The following is a 22,735-nucleotide window of genomic DNA, read 5'->3' as shown; positions in this document are numbered from 1 at the left end:
TATGCCCTGAACATGGCAATTAGGTCCAGGATCTCCAGAAACTACAACATTCACGGTTTTTCCAACACGGTTATAATTTTATTGATACGGATGACCAATGCAATACTTGTAAAAAAGGAACTAACAGAAAATCAATACTGATATTGTAAAAGCCCTTTCTTCTCAGCAAAACACCCGTAAAATAAAATCATATAAAAACAACCCTATTTCACATCCCGAATGCTGAACCTCCCACTTGGTATAAAAACAAAAATCAAAAAAACACAGATTAAACCTGAACACTCTTAAGACTAGATACGACCGGCGCTTGCATCAATGCCGTCCCCGCTGGCGTTTTGCCAGCATCGAGGGACGAGGAAGACGACGCATTGGACGATGAGGAGGCCGCTGGGAACGGCGGGGGAATGGGACGTTGTGGGGATGTCAGCGGGACGCCGTTTCCGCCGGTTCCATTGAAACTAGCGCGATTCACCCGTTGGCGAGCCGCTTCGGCGGCCTCGTGAGCAAGGGTACCGATTTGTGGGGGCGGCGAGACCGGTTGCGACCCGTTGGTCAAGGGCAGTGCGACGTAATTCGGCTCAAAAATCTTGTCATAACTACTGATCATGGTCGACAGGATTTCCGATACTTCCATGCGAACGCTCTCAAAGCGCGCCAGATCGTTGGGGAATTCAATCGGGCACAATGTGGGCCACAAACACAAGGTCAGATTGTTCACGTCCATTTTATTCCTTCGACTGTTCTCGGAAACTCTAAAATCCCACAAAAAGCTGTTTACCATTCCTTCGATGTTTAACGCAAAACCTCGCGATGCTGCAGAATACTTCACGACACTCATAGCAGAATTAACTTTTAACTGTAAAATATTTTAATGGACGCACAGACTTACCGGCGTAAATGAGCAAATATATATTTCAACAACTGGAAGTGTGTTGGAGTCAGACGAGCCAGAGCTGATTTAATCAGATGGATTCTGTCGTTTTTGTCACGCATAACTACAACAAACAATATACACCTGTTGACTGGACGAAACACAACATCACTACTCGTATACAAAAACGAGCGCATAGTGTTTCATTTTTACGCACAATTTGCATCGCGCAGCTCATCAATAAACGACTGTGGTATCACAGGCGGCGTCTGTTCGACCAGATAGGTCTTGAGTGCTGTGGTGACATTATAGATGGGGATATCCATGGCATATAAATCGACGGAGGCAGGATGGGACAAAAACTTGTGTAATAACTGGTCCGCATGAACACGACTGCCGGACACGCGGTAAATTCCTTCGGTGTCAATACCTTTGAAAATTCAAATTGACATTTCGTGCTAAATATTTCATTTCTAAATGAAACAAAAACCAATACATCCCCTTGCTAACTAGCAAAAAATAATTTTCTCGCACTCACCTCGGTTTTCAATGAATTTAATGCACATTTCAATAAAAAGTGGAATTGGATTATCAGCGGACGGTGCCAGAGATTCGAATGTAACTTCTGCTTTTTTCTGTTTCTTCTGAAATCAACCAACATAATGTCTTTTTCTTGTTACGAATTACAGAAGATGGAAAACGTACATCTTTAGATTTCTTGACGGACTTGTTTTCCTTTTCGCGCTTTGGTTTGGCGGGCTTCTGTTGTAAAAGATTGCCATAAATAAGATTTTCCTCAAATTTTACGTACTGATAGCAATCACAGGTGCAATTTTACCGTCTTAACCGCATCTTTAATGTTATGGCTGTTGTCCACGGTAGTGGCTAAGTTGGATTCATCACCTGCAAAATACTGCCTGATCACACCGGCGCAAAAAAAGCCACCGCAAAAAAGCAAAAAAACTCACTGGACGCAAAGAAAACATTATCGTCAAGAGGCGACACAGCGCCGACAAAGCCTTTTCGCAGTTTGTTAGCAGCTAATTCCGGCAGCGAAGCGCGATCAGGATAAGCTTGAAAACAAAACGTAAAGCAGTTATCGCCAGAATCAGCATCAAAGACAAACCAAATCAGTTACTAACAAATAATCCTCCACACCATGCAAGAAATTACGATCAAACCGATGCTGTCTACTTTACGATGAAAACCTATACGGTCAAACAAAATCAGACATCGCAGTTACGGCAACAAATGTCAGTCCAACTCGATGACGAGCAAGAACTGCACTTTCAAGCAGCAGCAAAAGAAATGCGATAGCAAAAAAATGCGCTATGTCGAAAAAAGTATGCAATAAATTACAAAATAATACAAAAAAAGTTTGCAAGAATAGTGATCATTGTGTATTTCGAATAAGGAAACATGCTCGAAAGAAAAAAAAACAGAAGCGAAATGTATTTATATTAAATTTGCAGCAGCAACTTACGTTCATTCACACCAACTCAAAAGGAGCTGCTTACCTGCTTCGCTATCATCCAGAGAAATACTAAGGTGTTGCGAAGGGAGCACAACCGGACCAGCAACTCGTCGAGTTCGCTCCGGCGGTTTAATATCACGAGCACGTTTCTTCAGCCCCAGCAAAAACTGTCGATCATTTCCCGGCGAGCGTAACGCGGCTGCTCCCTCTTCCCAGCCATCACTCGGTGGATCCTGTTCATGATCTTCAATCAACTCCGGGAGGGCCAGCGGAGCCGTCGGAGACGGCTGGCTACCACGGGCAATGTTGGCGTTCAGCTGATCCATGAAAGACGCATATTTTCCGGCTGCTGCCAATCGCCCAACGAAACGCTGAGTGGGAGATTTTTCCCGTTCATACGGCGATTCTTCAATAGATTTCGCTTGCCAGACTACAAAAAAATATTCTGAAACCAACCTGCGCACGCTTTTAAGCCAAAATGCGTTGGCTGCAATGTTTCAGATACAACTTTCGGCGTTAAAGCGCAATCCATCTCGAGCGAACCAAAAATAAACACGCGAACGAATATCGGTGTCAAATCAGGAACACTACGCTGCAAAAGATCAAGGACGCGACGAGGCAACTACGAGTTTATCTCACTTAATAAACATATGGACACCACCAAGCACGATCTACTAAGCGTACACTAACGAACCAAAATTAAACCATCAACACTGTCAAGACAAGACTAAACAGAAAAACCAGCGCGATGGAAAACAGGACGGCTAGAAGGACAACGATCAAGAAGCTTTACCGGCAAACCCTCTGCGCAGTGGATGCAGAATTCGACGGGCGTCGTCCATGATCGGACTGGATACGCTCAGTGCCGACGACGACCGGGTAACGAAACACCGGGTAACAGCATCCGTCACCTTCGAGCTGGTGGCCGGAATGGCCGCCGTATCAGAGACTAACGTCTCTGTGGCCGATTGGGTCATATCATAAGTACTTCCAGTGGGTAGCGCATCTACCACCGATGCAACAGCACCATATCAAGGATCACATTTAGACGACGGAGAAAAACTATTAGCCATTTACCAAAAGAAAAGGACACACCACGTTTGCACTGAAGACGGGGGCACGACAACCACAGCACCACACACACAATGCAGGCCTTCTTAAAAAGAACCTTACCGGTGGCTACATTTTGCCGTTGACCGCGAAGTTGACTCGATCGCTGGAGATCATCGTGTGCGGAGTAAAGCCGATTAGGTCCCGTCGCCATGTCAGATACGGCTAGATCACCTCCCGAATGACCGTTTGGACAAGCCAGCATGTCTACGACGCTGCCAGTCGAACGCCCAGCTTGAGCGTCATCAGTAGCTAATCTTGAAAATGGAGCTGACAAATCATTTGAAGTGCTGCAAAAAATAACAATAACACTGCACTAACACTAACCGAACTTAGCAAGTGTAAATATAACCTACGAGCACGTTCAATGGCAGGCTTATATAAAATTCTATTCAAAAGTAACGGTGTCTTTTACAAGTATTGAAAACGAAAAGCAGATAAGTAAATAGACAGTAAAGTCGTTATATTATCCTGTTGACGATACGATACTTTTGCTGCAATCTAGTGTAAGCTGCACTCCGTACTCGCGCAAACAACTGCACATATCTGAATGCAAATCGGCCCAATAGCATAACTTAACAGTTGCTAAATAAATATAAGTACAACATGGAATGCTGAAACGCTGTCAATGGCGCGATAGTCAATTACTCGTATTTCGATTTCGTGAAACCGATAACGCAATAATAAAAGGATTTCGGCCAATTAGGGTAAAAAAAGTTAAATGTTCCCCCAAAAACGTCCCACAACTGCCTCACTCCAAAAGCGGTAATATGCATTTACTGAAAGCGGACGAGGCGTTTTCATTACTTTACTATTCATAATATTCTTCTCACAATTTTATCATAAAAAGTGCTTTCAGAACATTAATTGCATACAGCCATGTTTTCATACGCAAGATCGCTTTGTTATCTTACTCAGAAAACAAATGCACATAAAAAGACTTCACAGAGCACCAGTTAACGCGACGGTCAATCTAAAAAACATTTTACACTTAATACAAAAACATGATGCAAAATACTCCAGTTCCCGCTGATCAATGTGCTTTGCTAACACAAAACTTCGAAGGCGCGACCGAGGGGAAGTTAACCGTAAATTCCTCTAATTCCTTACCTGTATGGTCCTGCTGATTATGAAAAAGGGCAATCAAGCAATAATCAACTCATAAAAATCGATGAACAAACTTGACAAAGCACGTTTCAGTCAAATTGCATGCAAACACGAGCGCATACAATGGCCATTTCATAACTGCACTAGAACAAACGCCAAGCACCTTTTACCATCATACACCAACAATCGATGCCATAACTTTATACACACATCGTCATCACCGCCAGTATCAGGTATCCCTAATCATCAAATCATAACGCGACACCTGATCTGACATCAGGGGTACTTACATCATATTGGCCCTTGTCCGTCCCGCCTCACGTTCAAAGCCAAAGGTAGTAAAGGTTGGTGCGTCGAGGCTGAGTGCGGCGATATTACTGCGCTGCTGCGGCGTACGGTTGGCAAAGACCGCCGAGATCGGCTTGGCCGTCTGCTTCTCGCGTTCCAGCGACCGGCTCTTGATCAGTACAGCCTCCTCATCTGACAAACTGGGAATCGTGCTGTTCAAGGTGGCCGTCGACGCGCGATCGTACGACGCCGATACTTTGGCTTCCCAACAGGTGCGCAAGAGCGGCATGTATGTGCCGATGGGCAACCCATCGGAAATGGTGGTAACCACAAAATTCACGTCACGTTCCTCACAGATGGTTTTCAGTTCATCCAGGACTTTGGCTTCGTCCCGTGTGTAATTATCGGCATGGTCCAGCGTGGCAATGACCATGCTAGGTCGAAGCGTGTTTTGCAAGGTAAGCATGTCCATTAAACACCTACAACAATTAAAAAATATTACAACATCAAAAAACAGTAAACCATCAAATGCGAAAAGATCTAACAGACCGTGACAAAACACAGCGCGGCTAACAAAACTAGGCAGGATTCGAAAAAAAATATGTGCACGTGACGGCGAGCATTATGTCTGTCACCGATTCATTTAGGCAGTACAGTCTTATGGACAGTTATCCCGCCACGACGGAAATGAACGGCTAATTAGTAAACCTCACCTCATCATGCAGTAGGATGCGCGCCGTTTGACAGCCACAACGAATACATAACCATCAGTGGACTTTCGTGATGGATCGTCGTCAATATTGCCCGGATGAGCGGCGCGTAACGATTCGTGGTAAGATTTACAGTCAACATCGATTCGCAATCGACAGTCATCAAAAACAAATGTCTCAATTTGAAAGCCCTGGGGATTTTTGGAATGTCGGTAACAGATCGTGTGGGAAATTAAAGGACTGAGAATATGGTGAGCAAATCCGCCTAAATGGTCCCCGCACAGCAAACAAATGCGAACTCTGCAAACAGATAGGCAGACGGTGATATTATCCTATTATGTCAAGCGTCTCTGCGTATCGAATACTCCCAGAATGCCATAAAAAATATGCATATCGTCAGAACATCTGCTTATGCATTCGAAAATAATGCCATCCTTTTATACCCGCATACAGTTTCGTTATAGATTTGCTAAGGACTGAATAACTGGTTACGAGAAAAAAACTTTAAAAACAGTTCTTCCGGGATATTAACTACCTTCAAAACAGCGCGCAGCTTTTATTACGGTATAAAAAATGTGCATCCCTGGGACCTGGCTCTATATTACATAAAAAGCTTAAGCAAACTTATTCACCAAATTTACACAAACAAAAACCGCATTCACTTCGCATTTGAAAACCAATTCTTTGTGGTCCAGCACAGAGCAAACAATTACCTCGAACGGAAATCATGAATTAAAAGGTGAAAGTGTGTCAACCTCAGTTCCTCGAAATCTCGGCTTTCTCACGCGTCGCTTACACAAAACACACTCACCTTATATCACAATCAAAGAGGTCAACAGTAGGCATTCCCTCCATGATGCTGCGAGCAATAGTGGAGCGTACTTGAATATCTCTAATCAAAATCTTCAAGTGCCTCATCAGCACATCTTCTTTCCGTTCACCACTCAAGAGAGCAGTCGCAGCATTGATCGGAACGGGTGCACAACTGCTGTTCCGTGCCAATTCCACAAAGGCGCACTGCAGTTTAGCCCCCAAATCCTGACCACGCTCACGTAGCCGCTGTACTTCAGTTTCCTTGAGATTGTCCTGGGGTTGGAAAACCAGTACCGTGCACAGTCCATTGCAGGGTGTCATGATGCTACTGGTTGAACCATTCATGTAGGTATTCTCCTGGTCATTATCTTTCCGCCCCAGTTCATTCACTAGAGCCTTCTCCATGTGGCCCCTTATGTATTCGAATGTCTCTTTGGAATCATACACACAAAGGCACCCTGCGACACAAACAACTAACCATTAGATTGCCAATAATTACCGTAAATAAGCCAAATCCACTTAAAATAATACCCGTACCATGTGGGAGGAAATCAGCCGTCTGGAAAGCGTTGTGCAGGGCGCCCAAATCACCATTGATAATTCGGAAATCGATAGAGTAAAAGCAGCCATCAAGGAGTAGTTCGCCATCACCGCACGCAGTCTGTCAAGCGGGACAAAGTGGAATTTACAATGATGCAACAGGGTTAGCTGGCGGCGTAAACAGCGTCATTATGGAGCTACAGAAATTTCTACTCCTCTTGTCACTAACCCGTATTAGGCTCGCAAAGCTGTCGGCTAGTTCGTTTTTCCCAAGGATCAGCAATTTCACGACGGTGGAGTGCGGTTTTAGTACGGGAAACTGGATAAATGCCGGCAGGGTTTCCGGCCTACAGAAAAATTAGAACAAATTTGATTTTCTACCGCTAATAAAATTGATGTTACGCAACCTATATCGGGTTTGTGTAGATTTTCTCATTAGGGAGAAGCAGGAAGAAAGAACTCTTTCGTTCACAGCCATGTTATATGGAGAAAAACAGTATATATTAAAAAGACTCCAAAAATCCCGGCTATTTCTGTGAGTTTCCACAAAAATACTTCACGAAACTTACGTTTTCACACGCCGTGCAAGATGTGTCCTCACAGCAATATCAAAACAACCATATCGTGCATCACACGTCTCCGACGCCGGCGAAGTTAAGCTGGTCATCAAGGAAGACATAAGCTTCCCTCTAATTCCTAATAAATCCATGGCCCGATACCGCTTATCACTGCGCAAGACGTGATCGATTTCACTCAAATCCTCTTCGTGCTTGGCTATTTTTGACGCCCTTTCTTTGCTTTCTGATTCTTTTTTATTCCGCTTCCGCTGCTTAAGGTTATCTTGTTTACCGACAAACAAAGCGATATTCTCCAATAACAGCTCAATAAAGTTCTCCTTGGCATCTTCAATGACTTTTTCCTGGTGACTCTCGTAAATTTCTTGCATTTCTTGTGTACTTAATTCACTGATTTCCTCGGTAAACGCTGGTTCACTGGTCAAAAACACGCGCGTATCGCGAAAGGGGCGTCCAGGTAAGGCATATGGTGTCTCATTTAATAAGGCCATAAACTGACTGCGCAGTCTGTAAACACAAAGTGTTTTTTCTGTCAACCCACTTACAGACACATTTATCACACACAGAGAGCACTAGTCATTATGCTAATGTACCGCGTCCGCCTCTCTTCCCGTCTCAGAGTGTCGGCATACACGTTGAAACATCGTTCAGCGTCCGTTGTGCGGAGTATCCGCGACGGCACTCGTGCATCATCCATATCATAAAATCTATCATCATCAAGAAATCCAACAACCCCGGAAGCAACATTTTCACGAACTCCATCGAGATCAACAAAATAGGAATCATAGACCGGCAGCGACTGTAGATAGTCTAAACAACTCTGCCATCTGTGGGGAAAAAAACGAAAAACAAGTCTGCATTGTCTTCCCAACTGTAAAAGATAACCACAATTTCACAAAACCAACCCGTTGCTGACAAGGGACAATGACGGCAGCAGTTCATGAAAAATCCTCTCCAGCCGTGTAATGTAAATATTTAGCCGGTTTTTGGCTTCGCGATCACGTAATTGGCGCATGCAGCCGTCGAAAATACGCTTGGCTGAGTCGGTACCCCACAATTCGCAATAAAATCTGGGAAAAAAGAATATCACGATTCTGACCGTAATTAACAAGTTAAAACATCAACTGCATCAAAACCATTTCCGTAAAGCATACTACCTATAAATTATTAACTGATACAATTAAAGAACTAACAATAAAAAATTTCAGCGTAAGGATTACGTTAAAACCAGCAAAATGATTTCCAAAAAATCCTCATGTAAGATTTTTTTAAAACAAGTTTGTACAAAATCCGAGTCATACTTGAAATCTTGATCGTTTTCAAATTTTCTCAGAGCTTCCAGCCAAGTCATGCGGCGCTCTTTAACTTGGGACTTAACGAGAGCTTCATAGGCTTTCGCTGCGGTATCCATGCGTTCTTTCCTCATGGATGCGGCATCTTCGTAGCTGTGCAGACGATAACGTATCAGCTGAGCATGGCCAGAGTTGCGGTCGATAAGTTGTGCCAAGAGCATAAAGGCAGCATCCACATTAACATTTTTCAACGCTGAGGTTTCCACCAGATGCACACAACCTATATCAACATACTCACAGACTGTTGTGAAAAGTGAAAAACTATGGAACAAATCAATCGATGGCTCGGCTTGGCCCACACCATGCAGTTATAGCTCTCTTTCTCTCTCCAGACTTAAACGCTTTAAAAATGATCTGGGATATATTTCGCCCAGGCCACAAGCACCACTGCCATTATCCAACCTTTTAGTTCTTTGCGATGGAGAAGCTTATTCGCCTCGTTTAGGAGTAGAGGATCACAGTCATCAGTTTTTGTCACGGCGAGGACGGCGGCTTTCTTCTGGCGTACAATCTGATTCAGTAGATGAACAACATTCTCCACTTGCCGATTTACAGGCTTTTTTGATGCCAGACTGACATCGAAGCAACAAATAAACCCGTCAACGTTGAAACGTCCATCGGGTAACGGCAACATGGGATATTCGTTCTCGATACCTATAAACATTCAACCCTTCAATTATTTCGCCTAACTATTCATTTTAGAGTTGAGCAAGCATCAGACAACAATATTTATTGCATAGTTTGATACTTATTACAATCAAACCAACAAAAATATAAAAATAGCAAAAACAACCATTGCCTGTAATAAAGCGGACCAGCCAACATCCCACTATACAGAAAATAAAACTGAGATGATGATTGGCGATTAAAATTTTGATATACTCGTGCTGCATAAAAAACACAGTTAACTAATAAAGCATATCAATATATTAAAACTGCAATACTCACCCAACTGACTTTTTCCAAAATACTGAATTTTTCCAGGTGAATGCAGCTTAAGATTGGTCGCACGCCGTTTATAATCTCGCTCTCCTCTGCCGGTGCGAAAAGGCTGTAAAAATAAATTGACTTTATTAGGATTAATTCAAAGCGTGCAAATCACCATCACGCGGCGTAGTTTACCCATAATACTGCAAAGCAAAGCAAGAATCCATTCAAGTGAAATCAGGAAGATCTGGGTCAATTATCAATCACTCCATTCAAATTTCAATCTAGTCATTGCTTTCACACAGATGTTTACACAAATAGTTGTTTGCATTTCAAGACGCGCATACGATATGATATGTGATGTCTATCTACGCGCAAAATAGTTCATTCATCATTTATTGATATTCGCTAGTTGCACTACTATAGTCTTGGTGATTATTATTCCTGCAGACTAAGTATCTTATCGAATTATGCCCCCTGGTTGGCACAGCTACGGTCTACGATTGAACACATAAATCAATATGAATACTGCAAATTTTACGATATTGTTGCTCCATAAACTGTAACTACGATCAATAAAACTGGCATCCAAGTCGTCAAAAAACGATAACCTTTGTAACGTCTACTCGAACAAATAATTCCGACGCTGCTCTTCACCTGAATGAAGCGAATAATTCAATTATGGATATGCACATGCATTTCGTTTCAGAATATCATTTAATATTCTTTTCTTGGACGCGACAAATTAAGTCGGCACCTGAGTTCGTTTATGAATAAGATGCAAATACGAAAGTGTTTGCTTAATGTTTCGAGAGTACAACACAATTTTTTGAGTCTTGACAGCTTATAAATCAATCGACAAAACCTCAAGGCCATACGGAAAACTGCAGAGCAAGATCTATTTCGAGTAGCTCTCAGCAACAAAACACAAACTTTCTGACAAGTAAGCATTCTCCTAACACACGAATTTTGTCAGTAATTTTCTTCTACAAATTTTGCGACAGGTTACTTGATGTTTACCAATGAAAAGGATCTGCTACCAATTCGGACACAATGCGTCAATCAGCAACAGCTGAACAACTTACAATTAACAGAATGTGTTCATAAAAGGACCCAGGCGTCAGTCCGTACAAATTAAACTCACCAACTTTTTTTATTTCGAACCAACATTATCGGTAATTAAAGCGCGTGCGAGAATTTTGAACCTTGACAAACCGGTCATCTTCGAAAAAGAGTGTGCATTACTGCATTTGCACTAACTCAAGTAATTGACTGTTCGGCGTTGAAGACAGAACAATCCATAGCCGCTCAAACAACTGACCTATCGACATAAAATCGACACGTAAAATGGTAAAATTAGGGTAAAATGTTTAGACACAAACCAAAACACTTCAACCAACTTAACCAGGCGATTTAAATAGTTTCGATCAACAACAGTTAAATATAAATAGTTTCGCAACAGTTAAACATGAATAGTATTAAATAATACCAATATAAATGATGTGTCTGTCCCGGATCATTGTAGAAGGGAAATAAACTTGTCTTTTGCTTTCAGGTTGGCTAATGGAATTGAATTTGTGTATATTTTTTAATCACGATTCAGTACATTAATTTGTAGGGACCATGGAATAACTGTCTTTACTATTTTCCATATATTGAAGCCTTCATTAGAAAATTCAATCGCTGCTTCCGTAAACAAATCTGGTACTTCAAACTAACTGCCAAAATGTAATATTATTATATTAATACCAGTTTTCAAATACGTAAGCTTTTTTTTAATGATACTGCTGAAAATTACTATTAAAAATCGTTACACAAATCGTCAGATGCATGAATGTCTTCTTCTTTGGAAGTCAAACAACGAAAAAGAAGATGTCATCCGTGAGCTTGTAAACTAATGTAATTTTAAATCTGTATGAAAGCGCCAACAACTGGGTTTTTTTCTGTGACTCAGTAGCAGTGCAAATTGTGCACTTGCGAATTCTGTTTCAGATTTCAGCAGTGGTACCTGGAACGTGGAATCATCGATGAATTCCGTCTGCTCTATCACAGTGAACACACAGTCATGCCCATCATCCGAGGTCCTCCTGGCGTCACCCCAGTACAGAAAGTGGTCATTACTAATGGGAAGCGAAGAAAAATCGGCCGCACTCAGCACACTGACATGTTCCGTGGGCTGATAATCATCTTCAGCAGGACGAATAAAACGATTACACAGGCAGGATTTTCCTGAGCCAGTTTCGGATAGAATGGTATCGTGTGAGCGATAAAGCTCATTGCTGGAACGGTCTTTATGGTTATGTTCTTCGATAGGCTCATTAGAACATGTCCCAATTACAGCCACATGGAACGCTTTCGACGGGGCCTCCTGCGCTCCACCACCGCGACTGAATTTCAAACTGGTCATCACAGACAATTGACGGATGATGCTGGGATCCCAAGAAAACGACTCGCCAGTTTTAAACCATGGAATACGATGGAATGGTCAAATTATTGGTTAAAATCAAAAACCCGATGAAATCTTGATATCCTCTATCTGAAACCAGAAACGATTCGCATGATTATTTAAAACACACGACTGCTCAACAGATTTTCTGGGCTGATATATGCACCAGTCACTTGATACAGAAATCTAACATTTACGTGACAATCAGCTGCGCGGCACACACTTCACAATCAAACGTGCAATCGCGGTTTAATGAATTATTAAGAATTTTTGACCAACCTTCGTATGATTACAAGAAATCCCGTACGATTCATCCCTCTGTCAACACATTCGGCAGTGCCGCCAAAGAACGAAACGCTGTATACCGTGTGGCGGTACAAACATTTAAACGATAAATTTTCTTGCAGAAGTATACTTATTTTCAGATAGGCACGATGATTGTTCACCACTTCACAGTGAATTCAGCCATGCATATGCCAGTTGATGACTTGATGCACAGCCGCTATATGCGTACATAGTCTGAAAGCCGTTCTATGATTCATCCATTGCGACCAATTTGCAGCAGTCATTTACGTTTCGCTTCACGGGCAGACTTAAACAATGGGCACAAGTGGAGAGTGAAAAACATTTCATACGATAGCCATTATTACTGTTCAGAACACGAGGCATACCATTCTAGACAGAAGCGAGCAAGCAATTAATCTACACTCAGGGAAAAAACGTTTTTACTGCGTTTCCGCAGATCAACCCGACCTGATCTGATTACAGACATACACGGAGTATGACCGAGCCACTCACACTGGCAGCAGTGTGTGTGCCACTCAACGCTCCATCCATGACTTTCTTTTTTCACGGGACATGCAGTCGTTCAACAAATAATTACGATCATTAGCTAGCATCATACCGCATGGGGAATATGATATCCGACAAAACCTTTCATAAATAAATTATTATTTTGAAAATTTTACTAGCATCAAACCTTAATAGGCACCGATATACGATACCATTGAAAAATCGACCGGTCGAGTATATCTGTATATGTACGTACCGGCAGTACCGCAGTATCGGTAGCAATTTTTCTACACTGCTGTGTCCCATGTACAAGTGAGGCGGTACAATTCTATTCGGTATGCCGTAGGCGGAGCAGCGTAAGGGACGATGACGAAAGACGAACAGCAAAAAAATTTTATGGTGAACTGGTGACTTTGTAGTTTGTATACCAGACCCCGGCTCTTTTTCATGTTTGCACTGGCAGCTGCATTTCCCCCTTTTTCTGCGGTACGAGCACAGCGTTGCTGAATAATGCCTTGAAGTTCAGTACGTGCGTGCACTATACATTTATTGTTTACAGAACCTCGAAGATTTTAGGCTTCGAATCACTACTAGATTGTCATTTTGTCATTGTGACAACGACACCTTGCACTGTTTTCGGGCAGTCATGTTTAACGCCATAATTTCTGCATTTGAACAAAAATCTGCCGCTCGGAAATAATTATCCACCAGGTTGGTATAACAATTTTCAAAAATCAACGTCAAAATCTAAAAAAATTGTTCAAAAAATTAATGACACAAAAAAACGTCATTCCACGCAACAATTCCGTATCAAGCAAAAAGAGAAAACGATCGAGCTTTCTTCACTTCTGGCTGCTTAAAGAGTTGAGCCTCGATTGTAGAGTAGCTCGGCAATACTTTCACGTCTCCCAATCCAGCAACGGATGGTTTGGATTTCAACATCCTTTCGGCCACTCTTCTAATGTCGTGTTCGGTGACGTTGTTAATTTCGTCGACCAGCTGACGGGATGGCTTTCTGTGACCGTATGCCAAAACTTGCCGGCCAATATCTTCGAAAATTACCGGTCGAGATTCCAAGTTCATCATCAGCATAGATGACAGCTGAATTTTGGCACGATCCAGTTCTTCCTGTAGCATAATATCCCAATTTGCTTCCAACCAAGGAAAATACAATACGAAAAAGATATAAGATTATAAAATGTGTAGTCCTTACCTCTTCTATTGGACCGGTCATCCTCCTAAACTCAGTAACAATAACATCAACTAAGTTTGATGCCATTTTTGGATCAGCACTGGCATGGATACAGAACAAGCCTGTATCAGCGTAACTATGGTTGTATGCTGTCGCGTTGAACATCCAGTGGTACTGGTTCAAAACATTCAAGTACAAACGGGTATACATTCCTTTTCCGGGGCCACCGGCGCTAAACGATCCACCGCCACCCATAAGTATGTTTAATACACAAAATGGAATAAAATCCGGGTCTTTGTATGAACAGCTTTCGAAACCCAGTGCGAAATGCACCAATTCGGGTATGGGTGTTGGTCCCATGCTAATATCGGAAAGATCTTTCTCAATTCTAATATCCCCGCCGGTATACTGTGCAAGCGAGAGGTCTGGTGGAGATTTCATGGCGTCAAGACTGAGCAAGCTCGGATCCTCTTCCCACATGGATTTAGTTTGTAAGAAATATTTCTCCACGCTCTTAACAAGAGCGTCATGGTCCAGTCCCACAGCCGCGATGACCATTCGCGATGGATGATAATACTGAGATAAGTAAGTGAAAATTGTATTTCGACTGATTTTCTCGATATTTTCAGCCGGACAAATACGAGGCAACCCAAGAGTGTTCTCCCGGTAAGCCGCCTGCAAATATGGGGAAGTCATTTTGATTTTACAAAGTCACTGCTCAATAATATAATATAAAATAATTTCCGTGGCAAACACATCTGCGATATCAAATTGACGTTATCTACAGAGTATAACATGTGTAAATTGATCGTAAACTCGACCCCTCCAGTATTTATAAATATGAGCGGATTTTACGGCAAAAACTCTATACTTAAAAGAGTAAGTAAAACAGACATATGCAATTTAGTTTGCAATAAGGAATGTAATTTAGCCAAACAAAACCACGAACGCCGAACTTACAGCATGGATCATTTCCATAATCAAAGGTTCTTGCTCATGGCGGATTTGCTGATCGTCTAAATCGAATTTCACCGCTCGGCGCACATCAGCCAACTAAAAAAAAAACAGAAGCCATCTCTGAATATTAATCATCAATCATAACCACAAAAGCGATAATGATAATATTCGAGAAAAATTAAGCGAAAAGACATACAGCTGCGATGGAATTTCCGTTCGTATTTAAAGGATTATTAATTTCATTTAGCAAACGAAAGGCCCAAGAAGTACACTCACTTCGGGGTCGGATATCTGCATTCTCCTGGTAACTTCGTTAAGCATTCTAATAATTCCGTCGTAGCCATCCGTTTCGACTGAAACAGCGTAAACAGCTGTTTCTCGGCTAACTTGACAATCACAAATTCCGCCATGCTTTTCGAGCTCCTGCAGGATGGCATCACGCCCGCTAAACTCTTTGGTAGACTGAAAGGCGACTTTCTCGAGAAAATGAGAAATTCCGCTCGGATAGGCAACCTGGAAAATCGCATGTACAAGTTGTATAAAAGTGTATGCTCCCATTTAAGTGCAGTAACTATTACACCCACCTCGTAACGAGATCCAGCGTCGATCACAGTCCCAATCGTACAGAATTGTCCGAATTTTGGTTGTGATGCCACTCGCAGTCCATTGCTCAATGTCGTAACCCGTGTCTGATTTTGGACACGTTCATTTACCACAGCGAAAGACGGTTTAGGAAAACCAGGCAATGCCTCCGACAAAGGAACCTCGTGTATGGGTTTCGCGGCTCCTGGTACTCCGGGAACTTTTGTACTGAATGCTCGAAAAGAATATCTCCAACACGAGCGTCGTACAGCGTGCATGACTGAGGTCCAAAGAAAATATCACTTACAATTACTGCTTTTTACCTACACACTTACTAATTAATAGAAAGTTGATAAAAACGCCTAATCAGACTAGAAAAAGTATAGTGCTTTGTTCAGTACACTGTACACTTCAAAAATTTGCTGATGCAAAGTGCAAACCGTGATGTGATTTTTGCTTGAATTCGAAACAGCGAAGTTTTTCGCTGAGGGCTTGCGTTCCCTTTTTGATCACTTCCATCTCGTTACGCCGCGCTATTTTACACACAAGACAGATTTTACCCACAGCCGAAATGCAGTGTGCGGTAAGGGAGAAAGCAGAAACTTATGATTACGTACTTATCGTTTTTAAACTTTTATTACTGTACGTTCAGAACAAATTTAACACATATACTTAAGTTATACTTTATGATAGTTGTGCAAAACAATAATTTTATAGCTACAATTTCTGTACGTTGGCGGGAGTAGTTAGTATTATTGCCTGTATATATACGAATACGGTCATTCGTAGTTTCAGTTTGACATATTTGTTAATTTTACAAGTTGACGGTTTCTGTTGTAATCCAATTTCCAACTAGTGCATCAACATTCATTCAACAATTTTTTTGTTTCAAAATTTTTATGTAACAGCAACAGGCCAACATCTGTTGTTACTGTTTATGCCGGTTTCCAGAAGGAAAACCGAACAGGTCAACAGTAGTCGAGGCGACACAAAATTTATCGTATCCAATATCACGTATCTCTAGTATCATCCGTTTATACTTCATTGCTTAACTTCAGCACAAATAAATTAAACCCAATACGTAAACAGTAAACCGACAAATAACACATGCCATCAGTTCATCCAGCCACTGTAAAAAAACTAAACTACAATACCCCACTATATCTCGATATATCCCACTACTCACTCACTACTCAGAATTAATACCGCCGTAAAAATCGGATCACTCAGAACGGTACGTAACACAAGTGTCCACTTCGTGAACGGACGTATGAATTTTTCGGAAATGCAGCTGTTGAGCATTGCGAATGAAGTGGGGATTGGACTCCTGCCAATCAGCCGGCACATCCAGGTTGTCCTTCGTGTAGACCAGGATATTAAAGGTGTTCATCGCATCCAGGGGGGTAGCCGGAAGAATGGAAACACTGGCGACAATCTGCTTTAAAACGGATCCGATCTGGCGTCGGATTTCCTCCATTGTTGGCGCGGGCTTTGCTCCACTAACGGATTTTTCTGTCCTGAGTAGAAGAATATTCTCATAATAAAAAATTCAATAGTTTCTATTCAAGGCGTGTTGCAAATCCGAAAACATTAACCATAAGAATCTACTTCATAACAATATTAATAATACGGCATACCGTTAATTCATTCTCAGAAACTGCGCTTACTTTTCTTCTGCATGTTGCTGATCGCACATAATCTTGAACTGCCAACGTTCAACGATGTCTTTCGTGATGGGGTTAATAATAACCAGAACAATCGCGGTGACACTTTCCTCCATCATCCAATCTGCATAAAACATGCAGGCAATCTGCAATCATGTTTGGAACTCGGTACGACTACGGTTCATGTCGTGTAAAGTGCAAACCTTTGGTCCATTTCATGACTTTTTCAAGGTAGGATTTTAGCTCTTCATCCTTGGCGTCGAATATACTCATTCCATACTTCGGCACACTTTCGAACATTTCCGTCGGGTACACACCACGCATGTAGAGAATCGAGTTGATAGCACAATCTAAAATTTGCAAAAACATGATATTACTGATTACAAGTCGATGTTTTGTTGTTTCACTTATTACAGAGGCGACGAACTACCTGCACCTACGTACAAGTATACACTTACAGCATAGCAGTAAGTACAGTACGTATTAAAAATTATATACCAAATGACCAAATATCCTTCGGGACTTCGTTCAAACATTCGCAACCAGAAATACTTTAATGTGAATTGTTAATCCAGTCTTCCTGAACCCTCTTACAAAGATAATCCCCGACAAGAGCAGCAGAACCCTGGAGAGTGATGGCACTTTGTTTCTGGGCTTGGTCCAATTTGACTGCTTGCAGAGTGGCCATATTGAAGGAGGAATAACTCCTTAGGGCTTCGTTTAACCACAAGTAACAAGATTATTTTAGATATTAAATATGATAGTCACAATGTTAATTTTAAATACGATATAGCTTTCGCCTTTCGAATAGATGGCTCCTTGGCAGTTCCAAAAAGGAGAAGCTGAGTCTGCTGAGAACTGGCTTGTGGCTTGACACTTATGAGAACAAAGCTTTGAACCTTGCTTTATAATAATTACACGTAGCAGCCGTACGTATGGGCAGACCGCACGCGAAGCGTTTTAAAATAAAACACACGAACTTAATTCAAAAATTTACCCCCAGCTGGCCGAGCACCAGATGATTTCCCGAAATCGGAATATGTTGTGAAAGTTTTTAATTACTCTTCATGGTTTTGTAACTTTTGTTTATCAGATCTTTTCTATGGAAGTAGTTTTATTTTGTCTGGACATAGCTGTGGTAATTGGATCAGTACCGAACGTTTAGATCTTTCTTTCAATTTGACTGTTTGCCGTTAAATTTGATTTTCCCTTATCAGCTCTATTCCTCGGCCTTGCCATCAGGATGATCATGTTATACCAGTGCTCATCTTCTCCATTTCCGATGTAACGGATCAGAGACACGACTATTAGGTCTTATCCCCGCTGTTTCTTTTGTGAGCTACGCGGACATCAGTACTTCTGGCGACAGAAACACGGTTCTCTCGAAGATCTGTAAAGTTAAAAAATGACTGATAATCTGAACTGGATGTATAAGCGTCCTACCGTGGACACTGAAGCGTATCTGTTGGGGAAAGCTATTGATAAATCCGTGGAGCATATAGAGACCGATGGAGTGCCTACGAATGCAGAAGATATCGGTATGTTCCTATGCGGCTGTTCGCTAATCCCGAATTGACGGAAGCGTCGTTTAAGTATATTATCATGGGGGTTGCTGTAAAAGTTCATTTTGCGAATGTTCCGCTTCCTGAATTTTTTTATGCAGAGATTCGTTTTTTTTACTTTAGAAAAGTCGTTTTTTTCCTACACTCTCGATATAAGAATTATATGTTCTTCCCTTAAGTGCATATAAAATCTTTGCACTTGAAGATAATCTTTATGTAAATCAGGCAGATGCTGTACAGAGTAACTCAAGGAAACGCTTCCCTGAAAATCGCACTAATATTATGGGTGACTGAATTTTTAGGGAATAAACCAGGCGCGCTATTCCTGGAAGCCGCAGCCAGTGCAGCGCTTGAAGCAGAACTTAAAGTGCGTGAAGATCCTTTGTACGCCATCAAAAAGAAGGAAGAGGAGCAACGGCGTGCCCTGCTGAACAATCCAATCCGATTAAAAATGATGCAGGAAGAAGTATGTATTTTAATTTAAGAATTAAGAGGCTAAATAAACGTTGTTTCTTGTCACTTTTATGTGCAAACTGCTAAATGAGCGTTATTCTGATCATTCCAAGCTGGAACGCAAGCAAGCGGCTGCAGAAAAGAAAAAAAGCTCCAAATTAAAAGACAAGGATCTTCTGGTCAAAATGCTGCAGCTGAAAGCCAAACACGGAACGGATATAAAAAATCTTTTGGCGGATGACAGTGATGACGAGCGTGATAAAAAGAGACGGAAAAGGCGGCATTCTCGCAGTCGGTCTCGTTCTGCAGGTTGGACTTGTGGAATAGAATATCTTGTTTTTTCTAATTTAACCAATCGTTGTTTTTAAAGATAGGAAGAGTTTCCGTGATCGCCGCACTTCAGATTCTCACCGTGCTGAATCCCCGGTCCGGTCACACCGTTCTCACACTCATGCCAGCGATCAGTCCTCCAGGCGCAGTACATCGTATCACTCTTCGTCCCATGCTTCATCGTCTCATCACACTTCATCTCGCCACGAACACAGAAATCCGCCACCAACAAAAACTTCGCAGTATACGAAGACCGGTGGTAGCAGGACATTCGGGTAAGGGATTTAGCGAAATATTTTCCGAAACTGCACGTCCTTATTTACTCAATTTTTGTTTTCAAGCATGCTTTTTTTCTTCAGAAAAATGGATCCCGCTGAACTGGAAAGAAAACGACTAGAGATGATGTCGGATGCCAAAGTTCGCGATGAAGAGCGCGCAAAAAATGTTGCTGATTATCGAAAACAGGATGCGGAAGAGGAGGCGCGTAACAGAAGTGGCGGCAGTAGAGGGTAAGACTTTGTAAGGGTACTTCTCTTTACACAGCGATACCTTATTAATAACAGCACTGGGTGGTACGCTTATTTGGTGTTATCAAATTGATGATTTTGATGTTGGCTAAGCTTATATCACCGTGTTACACACTGGTTCTCAGTTTCTCATTAATACCTGCTTCAAGGCTGCTTGCTTTAGTTTGTATTTTATGCGCTAGTTGTTCTTTTCTGTGCTTGCGAAATGGAAAATCTTTTGAAAGAAGTTCGCGTGGAATAATTTTTTTACATTGTTTCTACTTTTTAGGTCAGCGCTATCCAGTACGGCGGATATTGGAACACTGGAATCAAGAATACAAAGCACGCGGAACAAGCTGCAAAGGACCCGTGCCGCGTTAGAAAAGGATTTCACCAAACGCTGAACGTCTTTATTACGTATGTATGTCTACAAAAATTCAAATTTTTGAGGTTTAACAGTGAGCACTGATACTATGTAAAGAAAAACAGCACAGATTGGAACCATCGGGTGTATCCGTTATAGATAATTTGGCTCATTTGACTAATCAGTAAACCACCGAAGTTTTGAGATTCTGGTGCGCTTTCAATAAAATCTAGATAAGGAGATTCATCCAATGCAATAGGCTTTGTGATTGCAAGTTTATAAGTTGCTACACAATTCCGGGCTCATTTTTAGGAACTAAGAACTGCAGAAATGTATCGCCGGACAAGGCAGTCCAAAATAATCCGTTTGAGCCTCCATCGGGGATTTTCACAGTGTGCACATTAACATTACCAAACAACTGAAACAAGGCATTCGGTTCTTTCACGTCATGGGAGCTTGTTCTCCGATATCTCGATGTTTTGCGCGGATTATTTTTCACTGGAGAAGCGTTTTCTTGGAATTCAGGGAAAACGTTCTGAATAGAATTTCCAAATAAAACCAGATTTGCGAGCGTATCAATTTCGAAATTAAACTGGAATAAGTTCATGTACAATTCACTGTCAGCATGAATCATGTAGAATAATGTCCAAGGTTTCGCTACCCACCGCGCTTTCTGCAAAATTTGCAGAGAATTACAATGAACACTTTCTATACGAACTATAAAAGGGGACTTGAAATGCATCTGAATTTTAAAGTACAATAACTACAACCCGTAACATTTGTTGCAGCACTCGCACCTCATCTTGGTCGATCACTTCGAATCCACAATAGGACGACCGTAAATAGTGCTTCTCCAAATTCGAAAACGCTGGATCATAAATATAAACAGGAACCTAGTATTAAGCAAGTAATTATTAACAACAAAAACCCAAACTTCAGCTGCTCCAGATGATGAGTACTGTAATTATAAAGCTATAAAACTATTCTATATATCTATATAATAAAAGTACAGCGTATGAATAAGAGTCATATATGGACTTTCAATTGTTAACATACATCGTATTTCTAACCAGAATCATAGATCTTCGATAAAATTTATTAACTACATAATTCATAGAAGTAGTGATTATGATGATCGTACAGTTCGTATTTAATATGATTATGGCTAATAAGGCCATTATAAGGGAAAAACATTTTTTCAAGATCGTAAAGCATATGATTTTACGTATTCCAAAATTCCTAAATAAAATAATAATGCGGTGTTATCACTATACTTAGGTTTCTTCAAACTTACTTACTTTGAAAAACTGTGCGAGTTCTACGAGAAGAATCAATTGAAGTCGACAAGAAAAGCTCCAGTCGGAAGGAACAGAAAATCTTCCCAAAGCATAACAAACAATTTCGTTCGGGCCATCTTTTTGAAGATAGCGTTGAAATCCATCGGCGAAAGCTGCTGAGATATCCGTCAGAAAAAACGATCCGTGCTCGTTCTGGATCCTTTGCCTGGAAACATTTTACATACCCCCGGTGTCCTAACGCCCAACGCAACATACATGCATAAAATTTTAATTACTTTAAAAGTTTTACCTATGAAAAGGTAAGCGAAGAGAACGTACTTTGCACGACCAATTAAACTGTCCAGTTCGTGAATGTTATTGACGAATTCCTCACTACTGTGGAAGATATGCGAAGGAACGGCATGCAACATAGTTCGATGGCGATCAGCAAGAACACGATTATCTTTCTTCGGTATTCGGTTTCGTCTTCTCACAACCGGGATGAATTCGTCGGAGGACAGCTCCGCGGCTTCGCTTGTTGCGGATAGCGAGCACATCTCAGCTGCACTTATTTTACTGTACTTGTATTCGTCTTATATAAATAACAGAAAACAGTAGATGAGTTAATATGGTCAAGTTTCACAATGCAGTGACGCTTTCCTGGAAGAATGAGAAATATATCGTATAATGACTACTCTAATTTATGATTATCATCAAGAAAGAAATTCTGCGATGAGAATTTTGAAAAAAATAAAATATTATTTTATTGAACTGGGAGAGCTGTTTTTGGGAACATCAGCCACCCATGGGCGCTGGTTGCTTTGCTGGAAAATAACGCATCTA

The 22,735-nt window shown here is 41.4% G+C and overlaps 5 protein-coding genes across 11 annotated transcripts; 1 reads left to right on the top strand and 4 right to left on the bottom strand.

Moving 5' to 3' along the window:
- Nucleotides 1–13,021, bottom strand: LOC129591588 (rho GTPase-activating protein 190-like). Of its 3 annotated transcripts, XM_055487283.1 has the most exons (23): nt 12,493–13,021; nt 11,776–12,303; nt 9,789–9,891; nt 9,243–9,494; nt 8,790–9,060; nt 8,394–8,558; nt 8,082–8,315; nt 7,483–7,995; nt 7,143–7,260; nt 6,911–7,034; nt 6,372–6,831; nt 5,564–5,860; nt 4,853–5,329; nt 3,519–3,745; nt 3,139–3,351; nt 2,389–2,775; nt 1,840–1,944; nt 1,710–1,774; nt 1,577–1,633; nt 1,410–1,515; nt 1,089–1,301; nt 890–995; nt 1–752 (listed from the first exon to the last, which is right to left on the bottom strand). In XM_055487283.1, the coding sequence occupies exons 2-23, from the start codon at nt 12,172–12,174 to the stop codon at nt 269–271; spliced, it is 5,376 nt and encodes a 1,791-aa protein (XP_055343258.1). In that variant the 5' UTR covers nt 12,175–12,303; nt 12,493–13,021; the 3' UTR covers nt 1–268. The 3 variants fall into 3 exon arrangements, with proteins under 3 accessions (XP_055343258.1, XP_055343259.1, XP_055343260.1); XM_055487284.1 differs by lacking the exon at nt 1,840–1,944; XM_055487285.1 differs by lacking the exon at nt 3,139–3,351 and having other exon boundaries at nt 2–752; nt 12,493–13,019.
- Nucleotides 13,022–13,544: 523 nt separating this feature from the next.
- LOC129591603 (mitochondrial-processing peptidase subunit alpha-like) lies at nt 13,545–16,154 on the bottom strand. The gene is made up of 5 exons (XM_055487302.1): nt 15,739–16,154; nt 15,431–15,667; nt 15,158–15,250; nt 14,219–14,872; nt 13,545–14,133 (listed from the first exon to the last, which is right to left on the bottom strand). The coding sequence occupies exons 1-5, from the start codon at nt 16,012–16,014 to the stop codon at nt 13,816–13,818; spliced, it is 1,578 nt and encodes a 525-aa protein (XP_055343277.1). The 5' UTR covers nt 16,015–16,154; the 3' UTR covers nt 13,545–13,815.
- A 567-nt stretch (nt 16,155–16,721) lies between these two features.
- On the bottom strand, nt 16,722–18,226 carry LOC129591669 (mitotic spindle assembly checkpoint protein MAD2A-like). 2 transcript variants are annotated; one of them, XM_055487412.1, is made up of 4 exons: nt 17,995–18,226; nt 17,604–17,750; nt 17,404–17,524; nt 16,722–17,253 (listed from the first exon to the last, which is right to left on the bottom strand). In XM_055487412.1, exons 1-4 carry the CDS (start codon nt 18,086–18,088, stop codon nt 16,959–16,961), a joined length of 657 nt encoding a protein of 218 aa, XP_055343387.1. In that variant the 5' UTR covers nt 18,089–18,226; the 3' UTR covers nt 16,722–16,958. The 2 variants fall into 2 exon arrangements, with proteins under 2 accessions (XP_055343387.1, XP_055343388.1); XM_055487413.1 differs by lacking the exon at nt 17,995–18,226 and adding an exon at nt 17,859–17,986.
- A 180-nt stretch (nt 18,227–18,406) lies between these two features.
- On the top strand, nt 18,407–21,269 carry LOC129591695 (pre-mRNA-splicing factor CWC25 homolog). 4 transcript variants are annotated; one of them, XM_055487445.1, is made up of 7 exons: nt 18,407–18,938; nt 19,265–19,428; nt 19,529–19,724; nt 19,786–20,020; nt 20,105–20,254; nt 20,541–20,668; nt 20,928–21,265. In XM_055487445.1, exons 1-6 carry the CDS (start codon nt 18,806–18,808, stop codon nt 20,653–20,655), a joined length of 993 nt encoding a protein of 330 aa, XP_055343420.1. In that variant the 5' UTR covers nt 18,407–18,805; the 3' UTR covers nt 20,656–20,668; nt 20,928–21,265. The 4 variants fall into 4 exon arrangements, with proteins under 4 accessions (XP_055343420.1, XP_055343421.1, XP_055343419.1 ...); XM_055487446.1 differs by having other exon boundaries at nt 20,541–20,672; XM_055487447.1 differs by having other exon boundaries at nt 18,427–18,538; nt 18,618–18,938; nt 20,541–21,269.
- Nucleotides 20,646–22,617, bottom strand: LOC129591697 (uncharacterized). The gene is made up of 4 exons (XM_055487448.1): nt 22,232–22,617; nt 21,914–22,118; nt 21,413–21,508; nt 20,646–21,288 (listed from the first exon to the last, which is right to left on the bottom strand). Exons 1-4 carry the CDS (start codon nt 22,447–22,449, stop codon nt 20,902–20,904), a joined length of 906 nt encoding a protein of 301 aa, XP_055343423.1. The 5' UTR covers nt 22,450–22,617; the 3' UTR covers nt 20,646–20,901.
- Nucleotides 22,618–22,735: the final 118 nt, after the last annotated feature.

The sequence above is a fragment of the Paramacrobiotus metropolitanus genome, unplaced genomic scaffold (genome assembly GCF_019649055.1).
Source record: "Paramacrobiotus metropolitanus isolate TYO unplaced genomic scaffold, Prichtersi_v1.0 Parri_scaffold0000047, whole genome shotgun sequence".
Lineage (NCBI taxonomy): Eukaryota > Metazoa > Tardigrada > Eutardigrada > Parachela > Macrobiotidae > Paramacrobiotus > Paramacrobiotus metropolitanus.
Note: the sequence above shows the minus strand (reverse complement) of the source record. Positions and strands in the feature narration are given on the sequence as shown.

What these genes read in the sequence shown, in the direction of transcription:
- LOC129591588 (XM_055487283.1), bottom strand. Translation starts at nt 12,174, where the DNA reads ATGACCAGTTTGAAATTCAGTCGCGGTGGTGGAGCGCAGGAGGCCCCG. An exon ending in CCATCGCAAAGAACTAAAAG is followed by an intron (nt 9,061 to 9,242) that starts GTTGGATAATGG and finishes ATGTTGATATAG; the next exon opens with GTTGTGTGCATCTGGTGGAA. An exon ending in TTGTCCCTTGTCAGCAACGG is followed by an intron (nt 8,316 to 8,393) that starts GTTGGTTTTGTG and finishes TTTTCCCCACAG; the next exon opens with ATGGCAGAGTTGTTTAGACT.
- LOC129591603 (XM_055487302.1), bottom strand. Translation starts at nt 16,014, where the DNA reads ATGCACGCTGTACGACGCTCGTGTTGGAGATATTCTTTTCGAGCATTC. An exon ending in ACGCTGGATCTCGTTACGAG is followed by an intron (nt 15,668 to 15,738) that starts GTGGGTGTAATA and finishes GCGATTTTCCAG; the next exon opens with GTTGCCTATCCGAGCGGAAT. An exon ending in TGACCGGTCCAATAGAAGAG is followed by an intron (nt 14,134 to 14,218) that starts GTAAGGACTACA and finishes ATTATGCTACAG; the next exon opens with GAAGAACTGGATCGTGCCAA.
- LOC129591669 (XM_055487412.1), bottom strand. Translation starts at nt 18,088, where the DNA reads ATGGCCACTCTGCAAGCAGTCAAATTGGACCAAGCCCAGAAACAAAGT. An exon ending in TCTTGTCGGGGATTATCTTT is followed by an intron (nt 17,751 to 17,994) that starts GTAAGAGGGTTC and finishes TGCAAATTTTAG; the next exon opens with ATTGTGCTATCAACTCGATT. An exon ending in CAGCAACATGCAGAAGAAAA is followed by an intron (nt 17,254 to 17,403) that starts GTAAGCGCAGTT and finishes TCTTCTACTCAG; the next exon opens with GACAGAAAAATCCGTTAGTG.
- LOC129591695 (XM_055487444.1), top strand. Translation starts at nt 18,806, where the DNA reads ATGACTGATAATCTGAACTGGATGTATAAGCGTCCTACCGTGGACACT. An exon ending in CAGTCGGTCTCGTTCTGCAG is followed by an intron (nt 19,725 to 19,785) that starts GTTGGACTTGTG and finishes TTGTTTTTAAAG; the next exon opens with ATAGGAAGAGTTTCCGTGAT. An exon ending in GGTGGTAGCAGGACATTCGG is followed by an intron (nt 20,021 to 20,104) that starts GTAAGGGATTTA and finishes TTTTTTCTTCAG; the next exon opens with AAAAATGGATCCCGCTGAAC.
- LOC129591697 (XM_055487448.1), bottom strand. Translation starts at nt 22,449, where the DNA reads ATGTGCTCGCTATCCGCAACAAGCGAAGCCGCGGAGCTGTCCTCCGAC. An exon ending in AGTTTAATTGGTCGTGCAAA is followed by an intron (nt 22,119 to 22,231) that starts GTACGTTCTCTT and finishes AAATGTTTCCAG; the next exon opens with GCAAAGGATCCAGAACGAGC. An exon ending in AAGTGATCGACCAAGATGAG is followed by an intron (nt 21,289 to 21,412) that starts GTGCGAGTGCTG and finishes CAAATTTTGCAG; the next exon opens with AAAGCGCGGTGGGTAGCGAA.